The 23527-nt window shown below is 38.3% G+C and overlaps 1 protein-coding gene across 2 annotated transcripts in view; it reads left to right on the forward strand.

Moving 5' to 3' along the window:
* Window positions 1–23527, forward strand: part of STT3A (staurosporin and temperature sensitive 3-like A) — a 248113-nt gene that overhangs the window by 30587 nt on the left and 193999 nt on the right. For both annotated transcript variants that reach the window (XM_089459309.1, XM_089459308.1), the window contains exons 7-9: window positions 7770–7865; window positions 8126–8185; window positions 8282–8395. In XM_089459309.1, coding sequence (XP_089315435.1) covers window positions 7770–7865; window positions 8126–8185; window positions 8282–8395 — 270 coding nt within the window. The remainder of the gene's footprint in view (window positions 1–7769; window positions 7866–8125; window positions 8186–8281; window positions 8396–23527) is intronic.

Genomic DNA, 23527 nt, shown 5'->3' on the forward strand with positions numbered 1-23527 from the left:
TATACTTTCTCCATATGAAATCCAATGAGGTCGGGACTCGGAACCACTCTCAAACATCCTGAGTCATTTCATGGTAATGTTAAAAATTTAAGTAAAAGGATGAAAATGAAGATTAAGGAGAATTCTTAAACGTTACCATGAATAGCATATCAATACTAGGGATCATAGTCAGACAGTGAAACCCATGAGTCAGACAGGGAAGCCCAACGAGTCCCCAAAAATAAAAAAAAGCCTTTTTTTTGGGTTCACTGGCTGCTGTATGTAACCCGGCTGGGATGATATGGACTTGGCCGAGTCGGTTCCGAGCCGGCCGGGTTTAAAAACACTGCTTCTAGGTCCTTGCTTGATGGAGTACGTGACTTATATCTTCTTTCCTAAGCCTAACCTACGAAAAGTACAATAATGAAAGTCAATTAATTATCATGGACTATTAAGTCATTTTCTAAGTATAATTAATTTAATTATTTAAGTGACTTAGAAATAATCTCAATCGCTGATCTCCAAAATGATTCTAGAAGGGAGATTAGGGTTAGGGATTTGGGAAACAAATTCTACACACAATACAAATCACATAACAGATGGGAGAAATTTGAAGAAATCTGTTCATTTGAACAATTCAGATTACAAATTGTGAAAAGAAAATCTGATCTCACCTTCTTTATATATATCACTTTTAATGAGATCAAATTTTTACATCTTTAATTAATCCCGATGATTAACAACATAAGATGGTTCGAAACGTTGATATATCAACCATTGTCAATGCAATGGATCCGGAAACAAATTCTACACACAATACAAATCGCAGAAGGGAGGTCGAAATTTGAAGAAATCTGTTCATTTGAACAATTCAGATTACAAATTGCAAAAAGAAAGTCTGATCTCACCTTCTTTATATATAGCACTTTTAAAGCGATTAGATTTTCACATCTTTAGTTAATCCTGATGATGAACCACATAAGATGGTTTGAAATGTCGATATATTAACTAATGTCAATCCAATAGATCTGGAAACAAATTCTACACACAATACAAATTGTAGAAACCTTAGATGTATAATTTTTGCCCTATATGGGTGAGAAATTTGAAGAAACCTATAAGATTCCCAGCTAGGAAATATCCCAAAATGTCACTGAGTTTTCTGAGTTTAGTATGTTTTTGCTGTGTGATATTTCGTCAAACACTTAAATGGCATACTGCTGTAGGTGTAAATTTTTGTTTGTTCAATTTATACATCAGCATATTGAGATAAGAATGTATAATCAGATTGTAACCAGCAACTAGAATGGCACCTTATGCTCAGAAATAACACAGACTGTTGATATAAATTCCCACTCGAAAGTGACCCCAAGTTTTCACTGTAATCTCTGAGATTTGCTTGTGTTTTCAGTGAGGCATTTCTTCAAACAGTTTGATCACTATTAGCTGTAAGTGCACTTTTCCCCAATCTATCCTCAAATAAACTAACTCAGGACTAAATAAATAAGCTCAGACAACCATATATCATTCATAAAACATTCCACAAGAAATATACCACTGATATGAACCATATGACAAGAGATTGAGTGTTTTTCATTAAAGGAAATGACCCAGAATTATAACAGCAATGAATTTATTAGTACACATGCATGTTAACAATTGCTACGAGGAGGCAATGAAAAGACATGGACCTTGGAGGAGGAGTCGACTTGGTCATGCTTGCTCATGTCGGCTAGCCTAAAAAATAAATTATTCTAACTTGTAAATTCATTTTCTCTCAATCTAGAAGGAGTTAGAGGGCGAGTAATAGCTCATTGGAAAGGGGAAAATGTCTTCTACATGCTGGTGCCATTTTTATCCTTGAATGAGGTCATTTTTCCATTAATAAAATATATTTTGTGAAATTGTCATCATTATTTCATTTAAGGCAGTCTTTAGGATTTTATGTCTAGGGCTCCTTCATAGATTTTAGGACTTCATTCTAGGGCAAACCATGTAGCTAAGAAATATCACTTCATAGGAGGGTTTCATGCATACATGGAAAAGGCTCCTTCATTCATCAACAATCTAGGGTTTTCCTGAGGTTAGGGCAACATCACAAAAGAGTTATTCATGCATCACAAGAATATTTTCCATCTCCAATAATTCCATATTGACATCAATGACAATGGTGAAATTGGGGAGATTCCCAACACAATGGTGAAATTTGGGTGATCTCACTCCTTAAACCAGTTAGAGTATATAGTTTCAAAACTGAAACCAACTATAGCGGCTAGGGTTTCCCAAACCCTAAACTCCTCCCTAAAACTCGCCAATAGCTCGTTTCTCAAAAACACAAGTGAATGAATGAGGAGAGACCCCCTCGTTTACCTTTTTATAACTCACTTACCTTTTCCCTCCAATTAAATATTTAAAAGGACTTTTCCTTGCTTTATTTAATAAAGTGATTTTTATAATCTAACTAAAGTTGCTTTTAATGCCATAAAATGCTTAATTTGTCTCTATGGTCACACTGGCCACCCAAAGCCCCATTTTATCATCTTTCCTTGTAGATCTTTTCGCCCCGATTCCAACGAGCTATTACACTAAGGTGTTTCTCCAAGTAATCATCCCGAAACAACACCTTAAGCATAAATAATCAACATATCACTGTTAATAACGTCGTTTTATGAAAACCATCGGAATGCAACGAAACCAAGAGCAACCATGCAGAATTGATCTCGATGATGAAATATGGTCAGCAATCCCAGTTGGACCCATAAAAGTCCCTTAAAACCCTCCGGGCCCACCAATGGAGTAATCCCGCTCCTATGACCAGGCTGACACAAGCTTTGGAAAACGCTCCTGACCACCTCATCAGGTAATCCAAAATTTGGGGACATTACAAAATCTATTCATAATTCAGATTACAGATTGCAAAATGAAAGGCTGGTCTCACCTTCTTTATATATATCACTTTTAATGAGATCAGACTTTCATATATTTAATTAAACCTGATGATGAACTGCATAAGATGGTTTGAAATGTTGATATATTAACCAATGTCAATGCGATGTATCCGGAAACAAATTCTACACACAATACAAATTGCAGAACGAGAGGGAGAAATTTGAAGAAATCAGATGATTTGAATAATTCAGATTACAGATTGCAAAAATAAAGTTTGATCTCACCATCTTTAAGTAATCTTGATGATGAACCACATAAGATAGTTTGAAATGTTGATACATTAACCAGTGTCAATGCGATGGATCCGGAAACAAATTTTACACACAATACAAATCGCAGAACGAAAGGGAGAAATTTGAAGAAATCCGTTCATTTGAACAATTTGGAATTCCAGATTGCAAATAGAAAGTCTGATCTCACATTCTTTATATATATCACTTTTAATGATATCAAACTTTCACATATTTAATTAATCCTGATGATGAAACACATAAGATGGTTCAAAATGTCGATATATTAACCAATGTCAATGCGATGGATCCAGAAACAAATTCTACACACAATACAAATTGCAGAAGCCTTAGATCTATATTTTTGCCCCTTTATGGAAGGGAGAATTTTGAAGAAATCCGTGCATTTGAACAATTCAGATTACAGATTGCAAAAAGAAAGTCTGATCTCACCTTATTTATATATATCACCTTTAATGAGATCAAACTTTCCCATTTTTAATTAATCCTAATGGTGAACCACATAAGATGGTTCGAAACGTCGATATATTAACCAATGTCAATACGATGGATCCAGAAACAAATTCTACACATAGTACAAATTGTAGAACCTTAGATCTATAATTTTTGCCGTATATGAAAGGGAGAAATTTAAAGATTGAGACTAGAAGGAGTTAATGATGTAATCTCATTTGAACAATTCAGATTACAGATTACAAAAAACAATGTCTGGTCTCACCTTATTTATATATATAATTTTTAATGAGATCAGACTTTCACATCATTAATTAATCCTGATGATGAACCGCATAAGATGGTTTGAAACATTGATATATTAACCTATGTCAATGCGATGGATCCAGAAACAAATTCTACACAAAATACAAATCGCAGAAGTCTTAGATCTATAATTTTTGCCCTATAAGGAAGGGAGAAATTTGAAGAAATCCGTTCATTTGAACAATTCAGATTACATATTGCAAAAAGAAAGTCTAGTCTCACCCTTTTTATAAATATCACTTTTAATGAAATCAGACTTTCACATCTTTAATTAATCCTGATGATGAACCACATAAGATGGTTCGAAACATCGATATAGTAACAAATGTCAATGTGATGGATCCATAAACATGTTCTACACACAATACAAATCGCAGTAGCCTTAGATCTATGATTTGGGCATAATGAATAGTATAAAGGAAGCCTAGCAAAGAGGTGAAGACTCACCGAACTGAAGAGAATGAGTCATCATGGAGAGGGATTTTTTCTAGTGTGTGGGTAAGTGGTTGGAGGATAGAGGAGGAAAAGCGCGAATGTATAATCCAGGAGGCTGGGTTGAGGAGATTGCATGGCTGAGTTGCTAGAGGAAGATTGATTTGATTTGTAGAAAACCGAATCTCTGGAGGGTCGACTTTTCCTAGGGTGCAGTGGTGGCATGTAAGGAGGGTGGAAGTCGATTTTGTTGACTGATTTTTTGGGCCAATTTCTCCAGGCCGATTTCTTCTGGAGGCTGAATACCTTGGGCTGAGTTAAGTTTGAGGGAGCCAAGTTACAGATTCCGGATATTGTATTTTTCCTTGTATCATTGTGGGTCGAAAACCCAGATTTTTCAGATTAATAGATGGTAGAGAATTGTTGTGGGTGAATTATTGTTGCAATGTGTTATTGATCTCTCTAATTGAAATTCTGCTGCGTATATATTTTTCTACAAGTTAAAAATAGCAGTGATTTATTTTTCGGTAATTCAGTATTTGTTTGCCGTGAAAATAAATCTGGTTGGTATTCGAAATTTAGCACAAAAAAGTGTGCATGTTACTACCCTCAGTGACACAATGAGTGGGTATTGGAGGAGGATTGATAGGATTAAGGTTTGGGCTCTGCTGATGCACAAAACTTAAGTTTGCTGTTGTGGACAGACTTTGAGATTCTACAGGAGGGTGTTTGTATTTAACATGACTCCCCCATGGCTGCTGCTTCAATTCAGTTTCTATTTGGCTTTCTTATATTTAGCCTCATTGTAGGCATCCAAGGCAAAGTCTTCTTGGTGTCTAACATCTGAGGTGGCACTTGGCTAGTAAGCTACATCATGGTCAGCTATTCTGACAGGGAGATATTGAAAGCAGTTTATGCCCCATGATAATTCTTTCCCACACAGGCGACATTTTACTTTCCTTGCTGCACCTGACTTCTCACAATAGTTGCAAGCAAAGTCTCTTTTTGTTGACATTATGGGGTTTTCAATTCTTTTGATGATTGTCCTAGGGTTTTATGGTGAAAAAAACAGAAAAAATGTCTAAAAAATTTGCTTTGTGGGAAAGTTTCTTTGGGAGCTTAGGGTGAGTTGAAAACTTGGAGAAAAGAGAGTTTAGCAGTGTCTAAATGAGTGAAATCACTTGTGAGAACTCTGAAATAGATTGCTGCTACAGTTCTGAATGCCCAAAACATGGTGATTTGGATGCAGAATTTTTTTTCCTTTGGCCTCACTGAATACTGGAAACCCCTAGCTGTTGTAAAATCCCTTAGGTAAAAATTATCTTTAGGTTTGAAAAGAGTACATGGAAAGATCTATATTCCTACTAGTATCACAGTATTCTTTCAATTTTTGCAACCAGAGACAATATTGAATGCAATAAAACAGTGTTACCAGTATTCAACAAGTCATACACATAAAGCCAATCCAGCAATACATAATGGGTTATAAATCGATGTTCCTTACAATTTCACATGACAATTTAGATTTACAACAATTGCTATTACATCAGTAAACCCTAATACCTAATGCTCTAGGTCTGACCAGTCACCATACAACCACCCTCAGTAATTGCCGTCTCTTTGCTGTCCCTTGTTTGTTACTTCTGTTGAAACTCTGTGCACCACTTAGATGAATTACTGAAAAACAAGGCAACTGAACACTGAAGCGAAATTTACTTTCAGCAAGATACAAAGTTTTTTAACTTTCAACATGCAAGGAAAATAATCGAGATAAAAAACACATGCACACAAAATTGACACACTTGTTTTACTCAGGAATCCCAAAAGGGAAAACCTGCTTTCTTTGTTGTGATATTTTATTGATTGTTCTTTGAGCAAATAGATCTGTGACAATTCACACTGCTACTGCAGCCAATGATCTGTCCTTGAGAAAGCGCTAGGCTTCTCCTCACTATTCTCAGCTCTACAACTGTTCTCTGCTGAAGATAGTTTCGAATTGCCCTGAAAATCCTTATCCTTGCTCCACAATCCTTGCACACTCTTGGCTCTTAAATCCTTGCGGTTTGCACACTTTCTCCTAAATCCTTTGTGCACTTAGGCTCCTAAATCCTTGCGTACTAGCTCCTAAATCTATGCGCACAATTGCTCAACTGATGAACATTCCAAAATAAAGAATTATCTGTGATCTTGTGCCTTCTTCCTTCTGTTTATATATAGAAATCGATGCATGCAGGAGGCCTAGTCAAATTTCAGTTCAGACTAGTGTCATGAGTTTCCTTTGCTAGTTAACTGGAGCAAGTCCCAGTTACACTTGAACTAGCTCTCAGTTAACTAGTTTGAGTTCCTACTTGATTTACTCTAGTTCAAGCCCTAGATGTGATGCATTGCTACAGATTTCTTCAGAAAAAGGTTACAAAGGTGAGCCGCCACTGCCTAAACAGTACTTCGCTGTCCCAAACATGCCTTCGCTGACCAAACCAGACTTCAGAAGGGTTTGCTGCCACACTTGTTACCTCAAACAGATCTGCTGCCCTCAACCTAACTTCGGAAATGATTTGATGTCTCAGATTTTCCCTCCAGGCTGAGCTACTGCCACAAAAGAATCTCCTCAGGGGTAGCCGCAGCCTCAGTAGGGTCTATTAAACGCTTGCTGTCACAGTGGGATCCCTTCATGGGTAATCTGCTGTCACAATTGAAGCCCTCGCTGCCCAAGAGACTTCACCATCCAGATGTAGCCACAGAAAATTAACGCTCTGTCACAAGAGCCTGCCCACAAGATGGGCCACTGCCTCAGGTAGGGTCAAAGAAACCCTTGCTGCCTCAAATTTAATATTGGAATTTGGAACACTTCTCTGTTTCAGTCCTGGCCTCAGGGAAGCCTTTGCTGGTTCAGTCCTAGCCTCAGACCCTTCACTGTCTCAATATGGATGAATTCTGCCTCAGAAAATTACTCTAAACAGAGTAGCAAGAAGGGATCGGCTAGGGTGGAATCTTTCACCACTGAAACTAATTAAGTGTATTATGGGATCCAGATTTGATAAAGTATATGCATGGCAGTTGGGCGTTGGGAGTTGATACTCAGCTGGCGGATTATAGCCTCATTTATAAACATAGAATGTACATTCTGTTGTTACCAAATGCTTATATTAGGCTGGCTGTTGTCAACAAAATAAAAGAAAACATGCCTGCATGAATAGTATAAGGTGGCAAATAATACCCTGAACTTTTAGTTTCAGTGCTAGTACAAGTATCCAACTAAGAAAAGAATCAGTTTTTTGAGGAAGCATTCTTCTATCTTGCATATTTTCTTCAATCATTCTATTTATTATTTTAGTCTCTTTGTCAATTGGTCAAGTTGATAGCATGTTTCTGATTTTACAAGTGATTGTTTGGTTGCAGGTGCCTTCATACATCTCACGATCCGTGGCTGGCAGTTATGATAATGAGGCTGTAGCTATATTTGCTTTGATCTTTACATTCTATCTATATATCAAGGTTCATACATGTGCAAACCTTATTTAGATTTAAGTATAGCTGAAATCTGAAAATAATGGTATCCATATTTTGTAAATCTTAGTACCTAAGTCATGTCCATTCAAAAAGATTTGCACACACTGTCTTACAATATGGAGTTACATTGCTGAGGAAATTGACTAGAGTCCGCGATGAAATTAATCTCATTATCGAATGATTTTTTTTAAAATTGCTGGAGCTTTCTGTTTTATTAACGTGATTGTTGTATTGAATTTTTGCAGACATTGAACACTGGATCTCTCTTTTATGCTACTTTAAATGCCTTAGCTTACTTTTATATGGTAAGCAGGCCACTGGAATAACAATTGATATCCATGCATGGCAGATTTGTTGCTATCGATATTATGAGATAATTTAATACAGGTTCTCCTTTGTAGGTCTGTTCCTGGGGAGGTTACACTTTCATAATAAATCTTATTCCAATGCATGTTCTTCTATGTATTGTGACTGGCCGGTACTCATCTCGTCTTTACATTGCTTATTCGCCTCTGGTAAGTGCACGTGCAAATGGTGATAGTTACAGTAGCTCACCTTGGTATCCATGTATGGTCTTTTCAATCTTTTTAACTGAAAATTTGTTTGGCTAACAAACAATGCATATTTAATCATGATAGGGATGTAGCTCAAATTGACTCAGTTTCATGCAGATGTAAAATTGTTTGCAGAAGATTGATAGGGAAACTTAAACACAGATGAATAGAGAAAAGATAGAAGATTCTGAAGGAATTACTAGTAAAAATCAGAACTGGCTGCACCCATTGAAATGCAAATATGTTAGTTGGAGGCATTATAAGTGCCCTTTGTAGAGAGAAAGAAAGAAATGAAGAAATTATGTAACATGTGTTGGTGGCCAAAGTGGACGAACAACATGGAATATATATAGCAAAGTCATGGCAGACTTGAAGTGTATAACTTATTGAAACATGAAATTCTCTGGCCAAATCTGCTGAAAAAATTTTCCCCCTCGATCCTGCTGTGTGGATTGATTTTTGTTGCAGATTGTTCTAGAATCAATGCTCTATACATACCTTTTTGCATCACCTAGACTTTGTCCCAGGGTAAGTACTCAATTTGGAGTGTGCTGAAATATTCTGACACAGGCATATGGCACAACAATACTGGTTTAGCCATGATATATACTGGGGGAAGGTGTTCAAGGCCATAATCGTATTTGTATTAATGATGACCCTCAAGTGTATATTGTCAACAAATGATGCCATTGCCCAGTAGTTAAGTTGCCTCAAGAGTTATTCCAGAGTCGAGGAAAGAATGACATCCTGAAATCAGACTAGAGATTTAAGGCATTATACGGAAGGCATCTATCCTCCATTTGTTTGGCTTCAGTGATATGTGGATTCACATAATCAGATACATTATATAGTGGGGGTTAGAGGAGAAAACTTTATCTGAAGATGATGTACTTACGAATCTCTGTGGGTATGAAGATGATCCAGCACCGTACTGTAGAGCTTCCAAATATATTTCCCCTTTCATCCAGAGATGATAGAATTAAAACAAGTCAGGCAGAAAAGTTGATAAAGCTTGCAATAGAGCACTTATTGCTCTTGTCAGTGAATTTTGAAAGAATCCCCGTGGAACACTGAGTGAAGTCAGGGCTACATTCCCTTCTTTGGTATTATGTAGCAGATTTCTCTCAGGATTGTCAGAATTAATCAAAGTTTGTTAAATAGCAGGCAGAATTTGTTCTAAAACTGTCTGATTTACTAATTATTTGGGGGACTTAACCCCATTTTCCTCCCTAAATTAACTAAAATTGGTATGCTTATCAAGATGAAGACAGACTTCTTAAATGGCCTGAAAATTTGAAAAATTATCAAACATCTAATTCCCTTCATTGTTCCTGTGGAGACCTGGACTTCACTGGGCATGTTGTTTCTAGAATAAGCAAAAGGAAGAACCTAAAGTTCTAAACTGTCATTGAAGCAATGATTTTTGCTTGCTCCATGCTCAAAAACCTTCAAACATCCTTAAATTTTTTTGGCAAAAAACACCAGATTGAAAGGTCGAACCCTTGTATTTTCACCCAACAACGTTCATTTATATTCTTCTTGTCTGTTAAATCAATATCCATCAACAAGGGCACAACTTTAAAAAGGTTACACCAACCCTACCATAATTTCTTTTGAAGAACCCTAGAAGCCATCTCAATTACTTCAAAGAAAAGTAGGAAGGAACCATGACCCAGGTAATAAAACATTTCTTGTAAGTGATTATTCATTTAAAATTTTCCAATGTAAACCAGCTGATGTGTGCACAAAATGACAATGTGAATATTAACAATGAATGTACGAGAGTAGAAAACCGTAGTGGATCAAGCATGCAAGTAGAAAGAAGAGATTGCTTCACTGTTCACGTATGGTACACTCTTCACTGTATTATCTCTTTATATAGGTCGAACCCTTATATTTCCACCCAACAACGTTCATTTATATTCTTATTGTCTGTTAAATCAATATCCATCAACAAGGGCACAAATTTAAAAAGGGTACACCAACCCTACCATAATTTCTTTTGAAGAACCCTAGAAGCCATCTCAACTACTTCAAAGAAAAGTAGGAAGGAACCATGACCCAGGTAATAAAACATGTCTTGTAAGTCATTATTCATTTAAAATTTTCCAATGTAAACCAACTGATGTGTGCACAAAATGACAATGTGAATATTAACAGTGAATGTATGAGAGTAGAAAACTGTAGTGGATCAAGCATGCAAGTAGAAAGAAGAGATTGCTTCACTGTTCACATATGGTACACTCTTCACTGTATTATCTCTTTATATAGGTATGGAATAGCCGTAGAGTGATCATGTTTGTCCAAATCGCCTAAGGCTCCAATCAATATATATATATATATATATATATATAGTTGGGTGATCAGGTGTGACTAAGCCTCCTATGAATTATGTACAATGAGAAATGAAGTTGCAAATTCAAATTATAATATGTAGTCTAACTATGCCCAGCCTGGAATAGGGACTAGGTTTCATGTATTCATCTCTGTTGAGAGGAAATTGTCCTCGATTTTTGATGGTGGCATCATGGTCTAGTGAAGAACAACATGAGTTGTAGGGCCAATGAATACTTGAGGATAAATCTTGGTCAAATGTGAGCTTGTGCAACCACTATTGTTTGGATGGAAGAATAAATGGCCATGTTGAAGAGTTATGCTTACCATGGGCCCTTGCAGTGTAGGTGCTGTTGAGAAATCTAGGGGCATCTAGATAAGATAATTTCTTTTACTTTGATAACTGCTTGTGATGTATTTTAAACTTAACTTGATTAGCTTCTTTGTTCCACTTATTATTATTATGTTCTTATCATCAAACAACTACCAAACCATAAAGAACAATGAGACAAGAGGACACAAGATATAGGCTATCATTTAGGGCCAAAACCTCTCCTCTTGAGAGGAAAACCCCCAAGAACTCTACTCTTCTTATAGAACTTCAAATGACGAATTCCAAGACTTATGACCCTTGACCAAGACCCCTCTAAGACCAAGTCAAAACTCCTCTTTTAAGGACTTATCTCTCGTGGAGTCAATCCAAGTCAAACTTGTCTTATGACACCAAAAACTTCTCCCTTGACCAAGATTTCAGACCTGGAACTGACTGCAATTTTTGGCCCTTGCTGTAGAAACCCTAGGTGGCACACGTGAGAGAATTATGGTAACTTTTGCTTCTTTTCTTCTTCGCTAGGGCAGTCTTCTCTTCCTTGATTGCTTAGCTTGCAAAATTGACTTCTCGTCACACTAGATTTGGCTTCTTCTGCAACTCGTCTTTGCTGCAGCAAAAATGATGCCCTAGATCTCGTACGTGTGAGGAGATGTAGCCCAAAACCAAATCATAAATTTTGTTTTTCTTATGTTTGTTCCCCCTCTTTCATGCTCTTCTTTAGGTCTCCTTCTTGCATTCATCGAACTTCTTGTTGATGAATTGATGTCCCTTTGAATGAGGCTGAATGCTCCTATATATAGGCTTCCTTGAGTGCCCTAATAGGTCGACTTGTCCCTCTAGGTAGGCCGATTTGCTCCTTTTGAAGGCCTACTTGATTGTAGCACTATGACAAGGTCTTGGAGGGTCTTTGACTCAATTTTAACTCAAATAAAATTTTCCTTACAATATTTAACATGCCCAAAAGGGTCTTCCATACATGATAATGACTCAATTGACTTGTAGACTCAATGACAAGCCCTAGAAGAACTCAATGGGTGCTTGACCTATAAATAAATTTCCCTTGAGCATGAAACACATGCTTGAAGAATGACAATAATAAATTTATTTATCTCTTTACATCAAATACATAAAATCATGATTACATATGTCATTATGAAGATCAAACCTAGTTACATATTTCAATAGGTGCAACAATTATAAAATGTAGATTTTGTGCAGAGAGGCAAACAATGAATAGGGGTTCTTGGAAATGATGCAATGTCACCTTTGTTAGAATTGAAGTTAGGGCATTATTAGTTGAGTGAGGATGAGGAGTGGGATGTGGAATTGATGCTTGGAATGGCACCTCCCTATTGAAGTCTAAAGCCATAGGGGAGGTTACAATAGGTTAGGAAGAATGATCATTAGGGCACAATGAGTTCTAAACATGTAGAGGTCAACTTGCTTAAGAACTTGTCCCCATTGTTTTAAAAAATGGCCGAGTCGACTCTGACTCGGTGGCAGAAATGGAACGGTTGGCTGTGTTGTTACCGAGCCAGTCATTTACTCGGTCGACTCGGTAACAACTGGGCCGACTCGGTAATGACTCGGCCGACTCAGTAACAACTCGGCTGGCTCGTCTCTTTGACAAAAATCCTGAAGCACATTTGTCAGAAGTTGTTTTGCCTCCTACATATCAATGGTTGGGTTGTTGTTTATTCCATATTTATAGCCCTAAAGTAATCTATCATTGTGAGAAAGTTTTGAAAATTACAAGGCCGAACTATGGTTATCCTAGTGGCATGAATTAGAAAACTGAAACAATGCATTGAGTCATACAATGTTTTTAAAAAGGCAAATGTTTTGGCAATGGACTAATAAATACATATTTACCTCTGATTGTTTTGGAGCTTGACCATAACTAAATCAAGGGTTTTGAGACTTCATTAGGGGCAAAGAATTGGTAGTATTGTTGTTGTAGTCTAGTGATTGTCCTTAGGCTGAGGCAGAAAAGAATCCTGGCATTGGTGGCTAAGTATGAACTTTGTATTGGACAATGCACTGGGTGCCATTTTGATATAATGGATATATTCATGAGCCTATTTTGATCATATGTTGTCTTCTCTCTATATTCTAAAGCTGTGTTTGGAAACATGAATGAGAATTTTTAAAATTATGTTTTATATGAAAAAATAAATATTTAATGTATTTTTTACAACGACCGAGTCATTGAAATCAGACTGGGGGAGTCGATACCGAGTCAGAGTCGGAGTCGGAGCTGACCCCCGGTTGTTTCCGAACCAGAGTCGGAGTTTTAAAACATTGCTCTTCCCCTACATTAAGTTGGAGAAGATGTGATCTAATAACTTTTTAATATCCTTGTGAATAATATAGGTGTTGAAAAATCCATAATACTAGGCCCTTCTATCAAACAATAATGCTTGCCAAGAAGCATGTAACAACAATCTAGTAGTGTGACATGCAATCTCATATAGCAATAAAAATTTTAATGGAAAAGGTGGTAGAAAACCTTTTTGATTGGTGTGGATGAACGTGCTCCCTTTATGCATCCAATATGATGTGGTTATGGGTGTAGCACATAAGGGGAATAGCGTGAGTTGACCAATCGCTAAGAAACCAACCATTGTTGGGGAGAAAATGTGATCTGATAGTCTTTCTTGCCCTCATGAAGTCTACAGATGTCGAAAAATCTGACGTACTTTGCCCTTTTGTCAAACTTGTAGGGCTTGCCAAGAAACATACAGTGGAAAAGGTGATAGAAAACCTATGTGTCACAAGTGTGGAAAAACTTGCTCCCTTTAACTTGCTTCCTCATGTACTTCCCTTTCTCACTCATCTAAACATTTTTGGTGCATTGTCTTCCCTTGCCACTATCCCCTCCCATCTGACCTTAACCCAAGATCCTAAGTTGCATGGTACAAGGAAATGGAAATGCTTATCTGAAATGTAAACACATTGAAAGCATGACCCCCAAAAATCAAGAAATGGGGAAATGTGATATATTAAGTTTTAAGGTTTAACATTATAATTTAGAGTTCATATATATTCATGAATAAATGAGCAAGTGCCTAGGGTCAATAAAATCATGCTGTAAAAAATACCTACATATCATCAGAATCATTGCCTATATTGGGATCCTCATCAAGAATATCACCCACTAAGCATTAAAACAAAATATAAAAAGCTTAACCTATCAAATCTAGAGTTTTTTGAGTGATGGGTACACTTTTACTAAGGTCATGATAGAGGATTTCAACAATAGATGCCACAAACATCAAGGTACATAGGGGGCTTGGTGCTTTTGATTAAATGCTAGTTCCATTCCCTCGTACACGACATAATCCAATGGAAACATTGCAATCCCACCAATCCTAAAATCCTAAATAGTAAAAACTGTTAATTCTGCAATATTTTGAGCAGGATCTAGAATTCTACTTTCTCCATATGAGATAAAATGAGGTTGGAATCACTCTCAAACATGTTGAACTTATTAATGGCAAAGTATCTTTCATTTACATACTTTTACTAGGAATTTAAAATGATCATTAATTACATAACATATTCTTAACATTACCATTAACTACATAGCATTAGTAGGGCTCTACAGTTGAATATTAGACTGCCTCACTCATAAATTATTATATTTTAAAAAATAATTTGTGTTCAACCCACACACACCACATTTGTGTTATACGACTTGGAATGCGTTGTATGAGTGCGGAAGAACGTTGTATAGTGCCTTAAACACGTTTTGGAGTTCTTGTACCGAAACATGCCTGGTAGGTGAGGTGTGTTTCTTGCAACATAGCCTAGATCCATGTTCTCTCACATATTCACTCTCCAGATTTAGGTTACCTCACCACCCTCTTCCCGCTTCTTATTCTTTGAAAATTACATTAGAGAGGCTACGTGGGTGATGCATAGGAGCAATGCAACATACACGGGTGGTTTCTAGGCAAATTTATTTATGCACGGTCTTTGTGCTTTGGTTCCTTCTTTCACTGATCTCTTCAACCATGTGGTCTGTATCAATTTCTTATCGACATGATCACAAAACATCATTCACTTGATACACAAATCGATCCCTAGCTCAGATCCCAATAATTACATGATGATAATGGTGGGCGACACATTCTTGAAGCTCTATGCTACACCCCTTGACATGTAGATCTCTAGGGAGCTTGAGTGGAGGCAATTTAGGGCAGGATGACAAGCTAGATTCCAACCTGAGCACCAAACTATTGATCACATCTTTACACTCAGAGCCATCATTGAGGAAGCTTAACATTGCTCTTCGAAAGTTTGTTATTGTTTTGTAGACTTTTAGAAAGCTTTTGACTTTGTCTTAAGGGAGGCTTTATTCTAGATATCAGAGATATTGGCATCTCAGAGACTATTTTGTCAGCCATCATACATTTATACGAGTTAGTCCTTGGTTTTCTATGCAAAAAGCATGGACTATAAGAGTTTATTTAGATTACTATTGGGGTAAAATGGGGTTTCCCCTTGTACCCTACACTATGGGATCTACTTTGATGAGTTGGAGTCCTTGCATGAGCACAGCCAGGATAGTAATGGTTTCTTTCTACACCATGTATTGTTTTCTATCTAGAGGCTTGTGGATCATGTGGTCCTTCTCGCCTCATTCGCGAATGGATTGCATAGATAGTTGGATGCCATGGCACTTTCATGTTATCTTTGTTAGTTGATGGTCAACCTAGGTAAGACCAAGGGCATGATCTTCAATGTGTTGAAGAAAATCCTTTCTAATCACCAATTTTTTTCAAAGTAGAGGAGATCGAGATCATTGGCTAATTTACTTATCTAAGGGTACTATTCAACTACCTTGCTTTAGTTTGCAACATGCACTTTAGCCCCAAATCAATAAGGGCTATGGGTCCTTGGCCCTGCCTGAGAGGTAGTATTTTCAGAATCATTTTTAGGACTTATCAGTCAAGATGGTCCTCATGAACACTCTTGTTTGGCCCAAAGTTCTATATGGTTTTGAGGTTTGGGGACATGGTTTACTAGGGTTTGATTGGTCTTCAAAAGAGAGAGTATAAGTCATCCTTCTTTGCCACATCATTCGGTGCAAGCAAATAGTTCCTAAGCCTATCATTGTTGTAGAGTTTGGAGTTTGCTCCTACTGACTTGAGATAATGTTTGGTCTCGTTTTTCTTCCACACCGTGTTCATAGCATTGTTGATACAACAAAGGGGCATGGCCAGTCTTCATACTTGGCCTATTATTCATCAGAGTCCATTGCAGCAGCTAGTCCTTGAACCCTCACATGGTGTTGGTATTGATTTTTGAAAATCAATGCCTAGGTAAATAGATCAGATCTAAATTTACTAGATTTTTTAACCAAATAAAGAAACAAACAAAAGTTAGAAAAGTAGGAAGAGAAAGAAAAAGCAGGGAAAAAAGCAAATCTCATGCATGCACAATTTTTCTGCACTCCAACATCAGTTCATCTTTCAAATGACTTTCGAACTTATAAGAGCTCCCATATTGGGAAAATGGCTTTGAGAAAAAATACAAACGAAACCCAACAGACTTGAATTTCCAGCTCTTGGGAATCTATGCCGGATCACCTCTATGCTTAACCGTTTGGTATGTACGGCTTGCAAATTAATGTCTTCCCTCTCCTTTACTACTGCTGCAATTCTTCTCCTTGCTTGGAAAATCAAAAAGTCCTTTTGGTTTTCTCTCTTTCTCAAAGTCCTTGAGAAAATAATTGATTTTGTCCTCTCTTTCACTTGGCTTCCTTTTATAGTTTTGAGTTGGGTTGAAGTCCTAATCTCAAGAGTCTAGAGTCAATATTAAATCTAATCTTGAGTTGAGACGAGTGGTCCAAAATTCAACTTAAATCACTAGTACCCGAACTTAGGCACTTTATTAAATTAAACTCATTTTATACAAAGATATTCACTTTGTTAATTAATTAATAAGGTGAACCCCTAATTTTAAAAGTCATTTAATGATGATTTCCACGACTTGGACAATTTGCTTTTGCAGAAATACTTGTCAGAGCTACAATTATCGACAATTGGTACATCAGAGTCTTGGATCTTACTTCGGTTGGTATTGTGATGGATCAACTTTCACCATTCAGATATTCCTTGTTTGCACCCACCCACCTCTTACCAGCGAAACAGGAGATGAATAAAATCGTCTAAGACGATATATGTAGGTAATATGTACATGCTACTTGGATAAATCCCTAGAGTGGGTTACATTTGAAGATGACTTTCTATTCTGAGCACTTCATGGTGATTAGGGAATGACTGATTGTTTGACCCCTTTACACACTCTGCCATTGGATGCACGCCCTTCGAATCCCCTTGGGATAGTTTAGAGCTAGCTCTCATATAATCTAGATTGAAATTGGTCACTTGATTGACCAATCAAATAGGATATGTTAGTTGTGTCATCTTTGAGAGATTGAGATTGAGGAGCATTTCATTTTTCGTTGCCCTATTTATTATGAGATCTGTGGGAGATTTCATTCCTTTATTAGGGGGATCTAGAGGCTCTTTAGTTTCTTCCGACATTCAAACTAGATATGTCTAGTTGTTTACCTGCATGAGACTCTTAGACTTACTGACAACAACATTACCTTAGCCTCCATGTTGGTGTGGACCTGATAGACCATTCCCCTTCTCGAAAGACCTAAGAGATGTCACTAGACTAGATCTCTTACCAACATACAATCGAGGTCGCGTAGACACTAGCGTGTAAGGTACCCTCCTGGAAGTATCTCAAATTTCTCCTTAAATTTCTGAGTTTTATGGAGTTTGTCTATGAGGAATTTTGTCAAACAGTTGGTGTGTCTATGCCTATTTGTTATGAATATAATTCATATAAAAATAACAAATATAAATATAATAATAATAAATAATAATTAATTATCTAATGGTTAGTTAGTTAGTAATGAAGAGGCTTGTCTTAGAGACACGACCTTTCATGAAAGGGCATCTGCCTAGGGTATATAAGTAGGCTTTCATTCTCATTTGTAATCATCTTATATTTTATATAAACTCTTATACAATATTCAAGTACCCTCCTGGAAGTATCTCAAATTTCTCCCTAAATTTATGAGTTTTATGGAGTTTGTCTATGAGGAATTTTGTCAAACAGTGGGCGTGTCTATGGCTGTTTGTTATGAATATAATTCCTATAAAAATAATAAATATAAATATAAATATAATAATAATAAATAATAATTAATTAACTAATGGTTAGTTAGTTAGTAATGAAGAGGCATGTCTTAGAGACATGACCATTCATGAAAAGGCACTTGCCTAGGGTATATAAACAAACCTTCATTCTCATTTGTAATCATCTCATATCTTTTTCCCATGGAAAAAAGTCATAATTTCTATTGATATATAAGAAATTATATTTTGTAGATGCCGAGGCATATGCATGTGGAGGCAAGATTGCCTGTCAAGATACATAAGACTATCCAAAAAAGATATAAAAAATAACAGTTGTATCTCCACGCAGGGAGTCTGTTATCAGCTATATTGTGTCTATGCCTTCTCTCTAACAGATAGAGAGAATCAGTCCATAATTGTAATGTCTTTGCGCCGAGAGAGAAAACTATATACCAAAATCCAAAACAGTATGTCCAAAGTCATATATATGAACCACTAAAGTAGATACAAGAAACATAATTTATACAATATGAGCAGAAAGTAATAGGGCTTATAACCCATTTTCTCCAAGTTCCACTAAAGGTCTGTGATAGTATTGATGGAAGGACCCATCAATTTCCTCCTGAATCAACCAGTCATTGCCCTGTCTATGCGCTGCCTCTTTTGAAAGGTGATCTGCCCCGTATTTTGCTCCCTCTAAATGTGGCAAGAGACAAAGGAGTCAAATGAGGATATCAATCTTTGAACTTCTCCTAGTATATGCCTCAAAGAAAATGCATTACAGTGGGATGCATTATTAAGCCAATTACAAACGATTTTGGAGTCACCAAACAACTGTAGATGTCTGCAGTGCTGTTCCAAAGCAAAGTGGATGAGATGTTTAGCAGTACTGAGTTCAGCATAATTATTAGTTCCCCTGCCTAGATTAATTTGGATCTTAAAACAATGAGAATCATTTAGGTAAAGAATGGCTCCTCCACCACATCCTGCCTCCTGCGCGGATCCATCAAAATATGCCCACGGTTTCGATTTGTCTATGGTTTCAGGAATGATGGTGCGGGGAGGGGTATTGGTGTCCTCCTCGGGAAGAAGATCAAAATCAGCAATAGTATGGAGTAGTATAGTTGGCCAATGTGGGGCTTTGAGGTTGAAAATAGAATGGTTTCTAGCAATCCATATAGACTAGCAGACTAGAAGGGGCATGTTCTTGGCTTTTCCATTATGGTTTTGACACCAAGTACTCAAGGCATCCAGAATGTTATGCCCTTGCCAGGCTTTTAGGAATGGATAGTGTGCAATGATGCAATTCCAATATTCCTTAGAGGATGGGCAATTTAGGAAGAGATGTTCAGTACTCTCTTCATCATTGCAACACAGTTGACACCAAAAAGGGCCATGAAAGGACCTTTTCATCAGATTAGACCCTGTAGGGATCTTGTCAAACAGTATGTTCCACAGCAGTAGACGGGTACGGGGGGCCGCCTTAAGCTTCCAGAGTAATCTCCAAGTCGGGTTTATGTTCTGAGGCTTGTAAGGTTCCATAAGTCTAATGTAGCCCTCTTTTGGAGAGTATGTTCCATGTTTGGCAAAAGCCCAAATAACCTCGTCCGGTTCTTCAGTCAGACGGATATGTGCTTGTGTAAGCGCTTCCGTTTATTCCTGCCAATCAAGTTGCCATTGTTCGGGGATGTCCAAGTCATGAGCCGATTTCCATGCCTGCTGTAGAAAGGTGGAATTATTTCCGTCACTGATGTGTTTAATGTGGGTGATACCCCTGCTGTTTAGGTATCTAATCAAGTCTGTTGGCAGTTTGTGTGCATTGCCACAGCCAACCCATGGATCTGTGCCAATACGAACAACATTGCCCTCGTTTTTTCTCCATGTGATACCTTCTCGTAGAATTGGTAATGCATTCATAACTGCCTAGAATTGGTAATGCATTCATAACCGCCTTCCAAATATTGGAGATGTTATTACTTGTTCCATGAAGTTGTCTGAACCAGTCCATCAGGTTCCTGGGCCAGATGTATTTCACTTGTGCAACCCGGGACCAGAGAATGTTGGTGGTGATAAGGTGCCAACCAAGCTTTGCTGCCAGGGCTTTTGAAAAAAGATCAAGCCTTTTGATGCCCCATCCTCCGCACCTCTTTGGTATTGCAATTCTGTCCCATTTGACCCAAGCGAAGATTCTACCCGGTAGGTTGCCCTTCCATAAGAATCTGCAGCATATGCTTTGGAGCCTGTTCAAAATACTTTTCGGTATCCATGCTAGGGTCATCCAGAAAACGGGTGTGGCCTCAATCACAGCTTTAATAAGGTCTAATCTACCAGCACGGGATAGGTATTTATGGTACCAAATCTGTAGGTGCTTTTCCACTTTAGCAATGAGCCACATCCAGTCTGCAATCCTGTATCCTAGGGGCTTGAGCCTGAAGCCCAAATATTTTAGACCGTCTTCCAGATTCAGAGAGGTGAAGGGAAGCGCTGTGTGGTGAATATGATCTCATGTTGTGAGCATTCGAAAGTAGTAATTGTGGATTTCTCGTCATTTACTATCATCCCGGTTGCCTGTTGAAAGAGTTTGAATATATTCTGGAGGACGGTGGTGTCTCCAATACTGCCATTTAAGAAAATGAGAACGTCATCAACAAACAATAGATGGGTCAGATAAAAATTCTCCGAAATCTTGATGCCAACCAATTGATTTCTATTGCGGGCAGCGATGATTGTTCTACTTAATCCTTCCATGATAAGTAAAAATAGTAGGGGGGAGAGAGGACATCCCTGCCTGAGTCCTCTCTCCGAAAAGAAGAAAGATGTGGCTTCCCCATTTAATAAAACACTGTAAGATACATCCTTGATGCAACTCATGATCCACTTGATATATGCATAAGGAAAACCCAAGTGGGTCAATAATAATCTAATGTAGAGCCAATTTGCTCTATCGAAGGCCTTCGAGAGGTCCACCTTCAAAATCATGCCTTTCTGCTTCTTCGTCTGCATAGTGTGTAGGAGTTCCTGAGCTGTGGCAATCACCTCATGTATCTGTCTGTGTTGAAGAAAAGCAAACTGCTCTGAGGATATATGTCTAGACAGGATTGGCTTCAGGCGATTTGCGATGATCTTTGCAATAATCTTGTACAGACAGTTGCAAAGGGAGATGGGTCGGAAGTCATTGAAAGAGGAAGGGAAGTCAGATTTCGGGATAAGGGCAATGAAGGTGGATTTGATGGCCGGGGATATTTTGCCACTTCTTCTACAATCCTCCACAATCTTGAGTAAATCATCCCCCAGGATATCAAAAAAAGCGATATAGAATTCGATGGTCCACCCGTCAGGTCCAGGGCTCTTGTCTTTCTTGAACCATTTTATAGTTGCTTCAAGTTCTTCCTTTGTCACTTCCATCATCAGATTCTTCGAGTCTTCCTGCTGCACAAACCTGGGAAAATGTTTAGCAACCCGCATGATTTCCAAAATATTCACATCTCGAGGCGCCTTGTAGATGCTTTTAAAGTGCTCAATGGCTAATCTAGCCAAATCCCGCTGTGTTGTTACCGATTGACCCTGTTCATTGTGAAGTTCCCAAATAGTATTTATAGCTTTGCTACCATTGGCAAATTTATGAAATAACTTAGTATTGTTATCTCCTTTAGTAGCCAAATTGCCCTGCTTCTCATTCTCCAACTCTCCTCCCTTTCTTTCAGGATTTGGGAATGCTTCGTGAAGAGGGAGGTATATAGGTCTTTGCTTTTCTGTGATAAGAAGGTGCCATTAGATGTGTCCTCATATGTGGCAATGGCCCGTTCTGCCTCCCTCAGAAAGTTGTCATTATTTTTTCGGTTCTGGTGTGCCCAATTTCTAGAGATCCTCTTAAGTTCTGTCAATTTTCTGATAAAGCCATCAGTATGATCCTAGCGTTCCATAATAGGGTTTGTTTGCCAATAATTGGAAACCAACTGAATATAAGAGGGATCCTTGAGCCAAGAGGCGTTGAACTTGAAGGGGCTTTTAATCCTCAGGTTTGTATTCGCCAACTCCAAAAATATTGGCCGATGATGAGAAATACCTCCGGTACCAACCCACTGTCTAATACGAGGATGAGAACTTAAGAAAGCTTCTTTGATGAGAAATCTGTCTAATCTCCTTGCAAGGCTGTGGTCACCACTGCGGTTGTTAGACCAAGTATACTGTATCCTGGTAGATGGAATGTCTACCCACTGATGCTCCTCGAGTAAGGTAGAGATAGTGTCAGTAAGGCCATCAACTTGGGCCGAGTGACCCCAGGATTCACTGTATCCCAATGAAAAATTCAAATCCCCTCCTAGTATGATATTGTCTGCCTGCAAGAGTTCAGAGTTGAGGAGGGACCTCCAAAATATCGCCCTGTCCACGCATGGATCATATACATTCATAATATGGACTTCTGATTCAAGTGTGTGGGCAAATATGTCCATGCCTATGAAACCTCTGCCTCCCCATAAGTTCCTGAGTTCCATAGACTTATTGCAAAAACCAATAGCAGTACCTCCAGATCTCCCAGACGCGTCCATGGCATGGAAGGTCCAATTCGGCAGCCAAGAATTAAGTGTAGAAATAAGAGAAACAGCTGAGCATAGGGTTTCTTGTAAGAATATAATGTCCAATTGGGTCAATGTAAGCAGTCTTCTGAGTGCTAGTTTTTTGGGAGGGCTAGCAAACCCTCTACAGTTGAAGGATAATAATTTCATGGAGGGTGAGGTTGAGGGCCATTCCTAGCTCTAAGGGCCTTGACAATGGTTTGCTGTCGCCCGAGGGCAACTTCACCTGCAGTGTGTTTGGCTTTAGTTAGCTGTGATGGGCGTCCCCTGGACGATTTAAGGGAGGTTGGGGGAATCACAGGGTCCAGACCAATCGCATCAAATCCCCTATCCTTCGATCTGGAGCGGAGTGGGTACTGGGGGGATACAGGGGGGGAGAGGGAGGGGAGAGTAGGAAGGGAGGATGATGTCAGAGATGGGATGCTGGGGGCAGTGATGGGAGGGGGAAGGGGAAGGGAGCAATAGAGAGAGGGGGGGGGGGACAAAACCCTGGGATCTCAAGAAAGACGAAGAGACCGAGGATGAAAAAATAGGGGGAGAAGTACCCATACATGAATGAGATGCAATATCTTTCGAAATGCCAGATACAGGAGAAGTGAGAGGGGAAGATGAAGATAACATACCCGATGTCGAGATGATCTCCTTCGCTGGACCGGAGCATGTTGGAGGAGGAGGCGAGGGAGGGATTGTA

This window comes from Pinus tabuliformis, chromosome 7 (genome assembly GCF_031772625.1).
Source record: "Pinus tabuliformis cultivar Carrire ecotype Pingquan chromosome 7, CPIR1, whole genome shotgun sequence".
In the NCBI taxonomy this organism is placed as follows: domain Eukaryota; kingdom Viridiplantae; phylum Streptophyta; class Pinopsida; order Pinales; family Pinaceae; genus Pinus; species Pinus tabuliformis.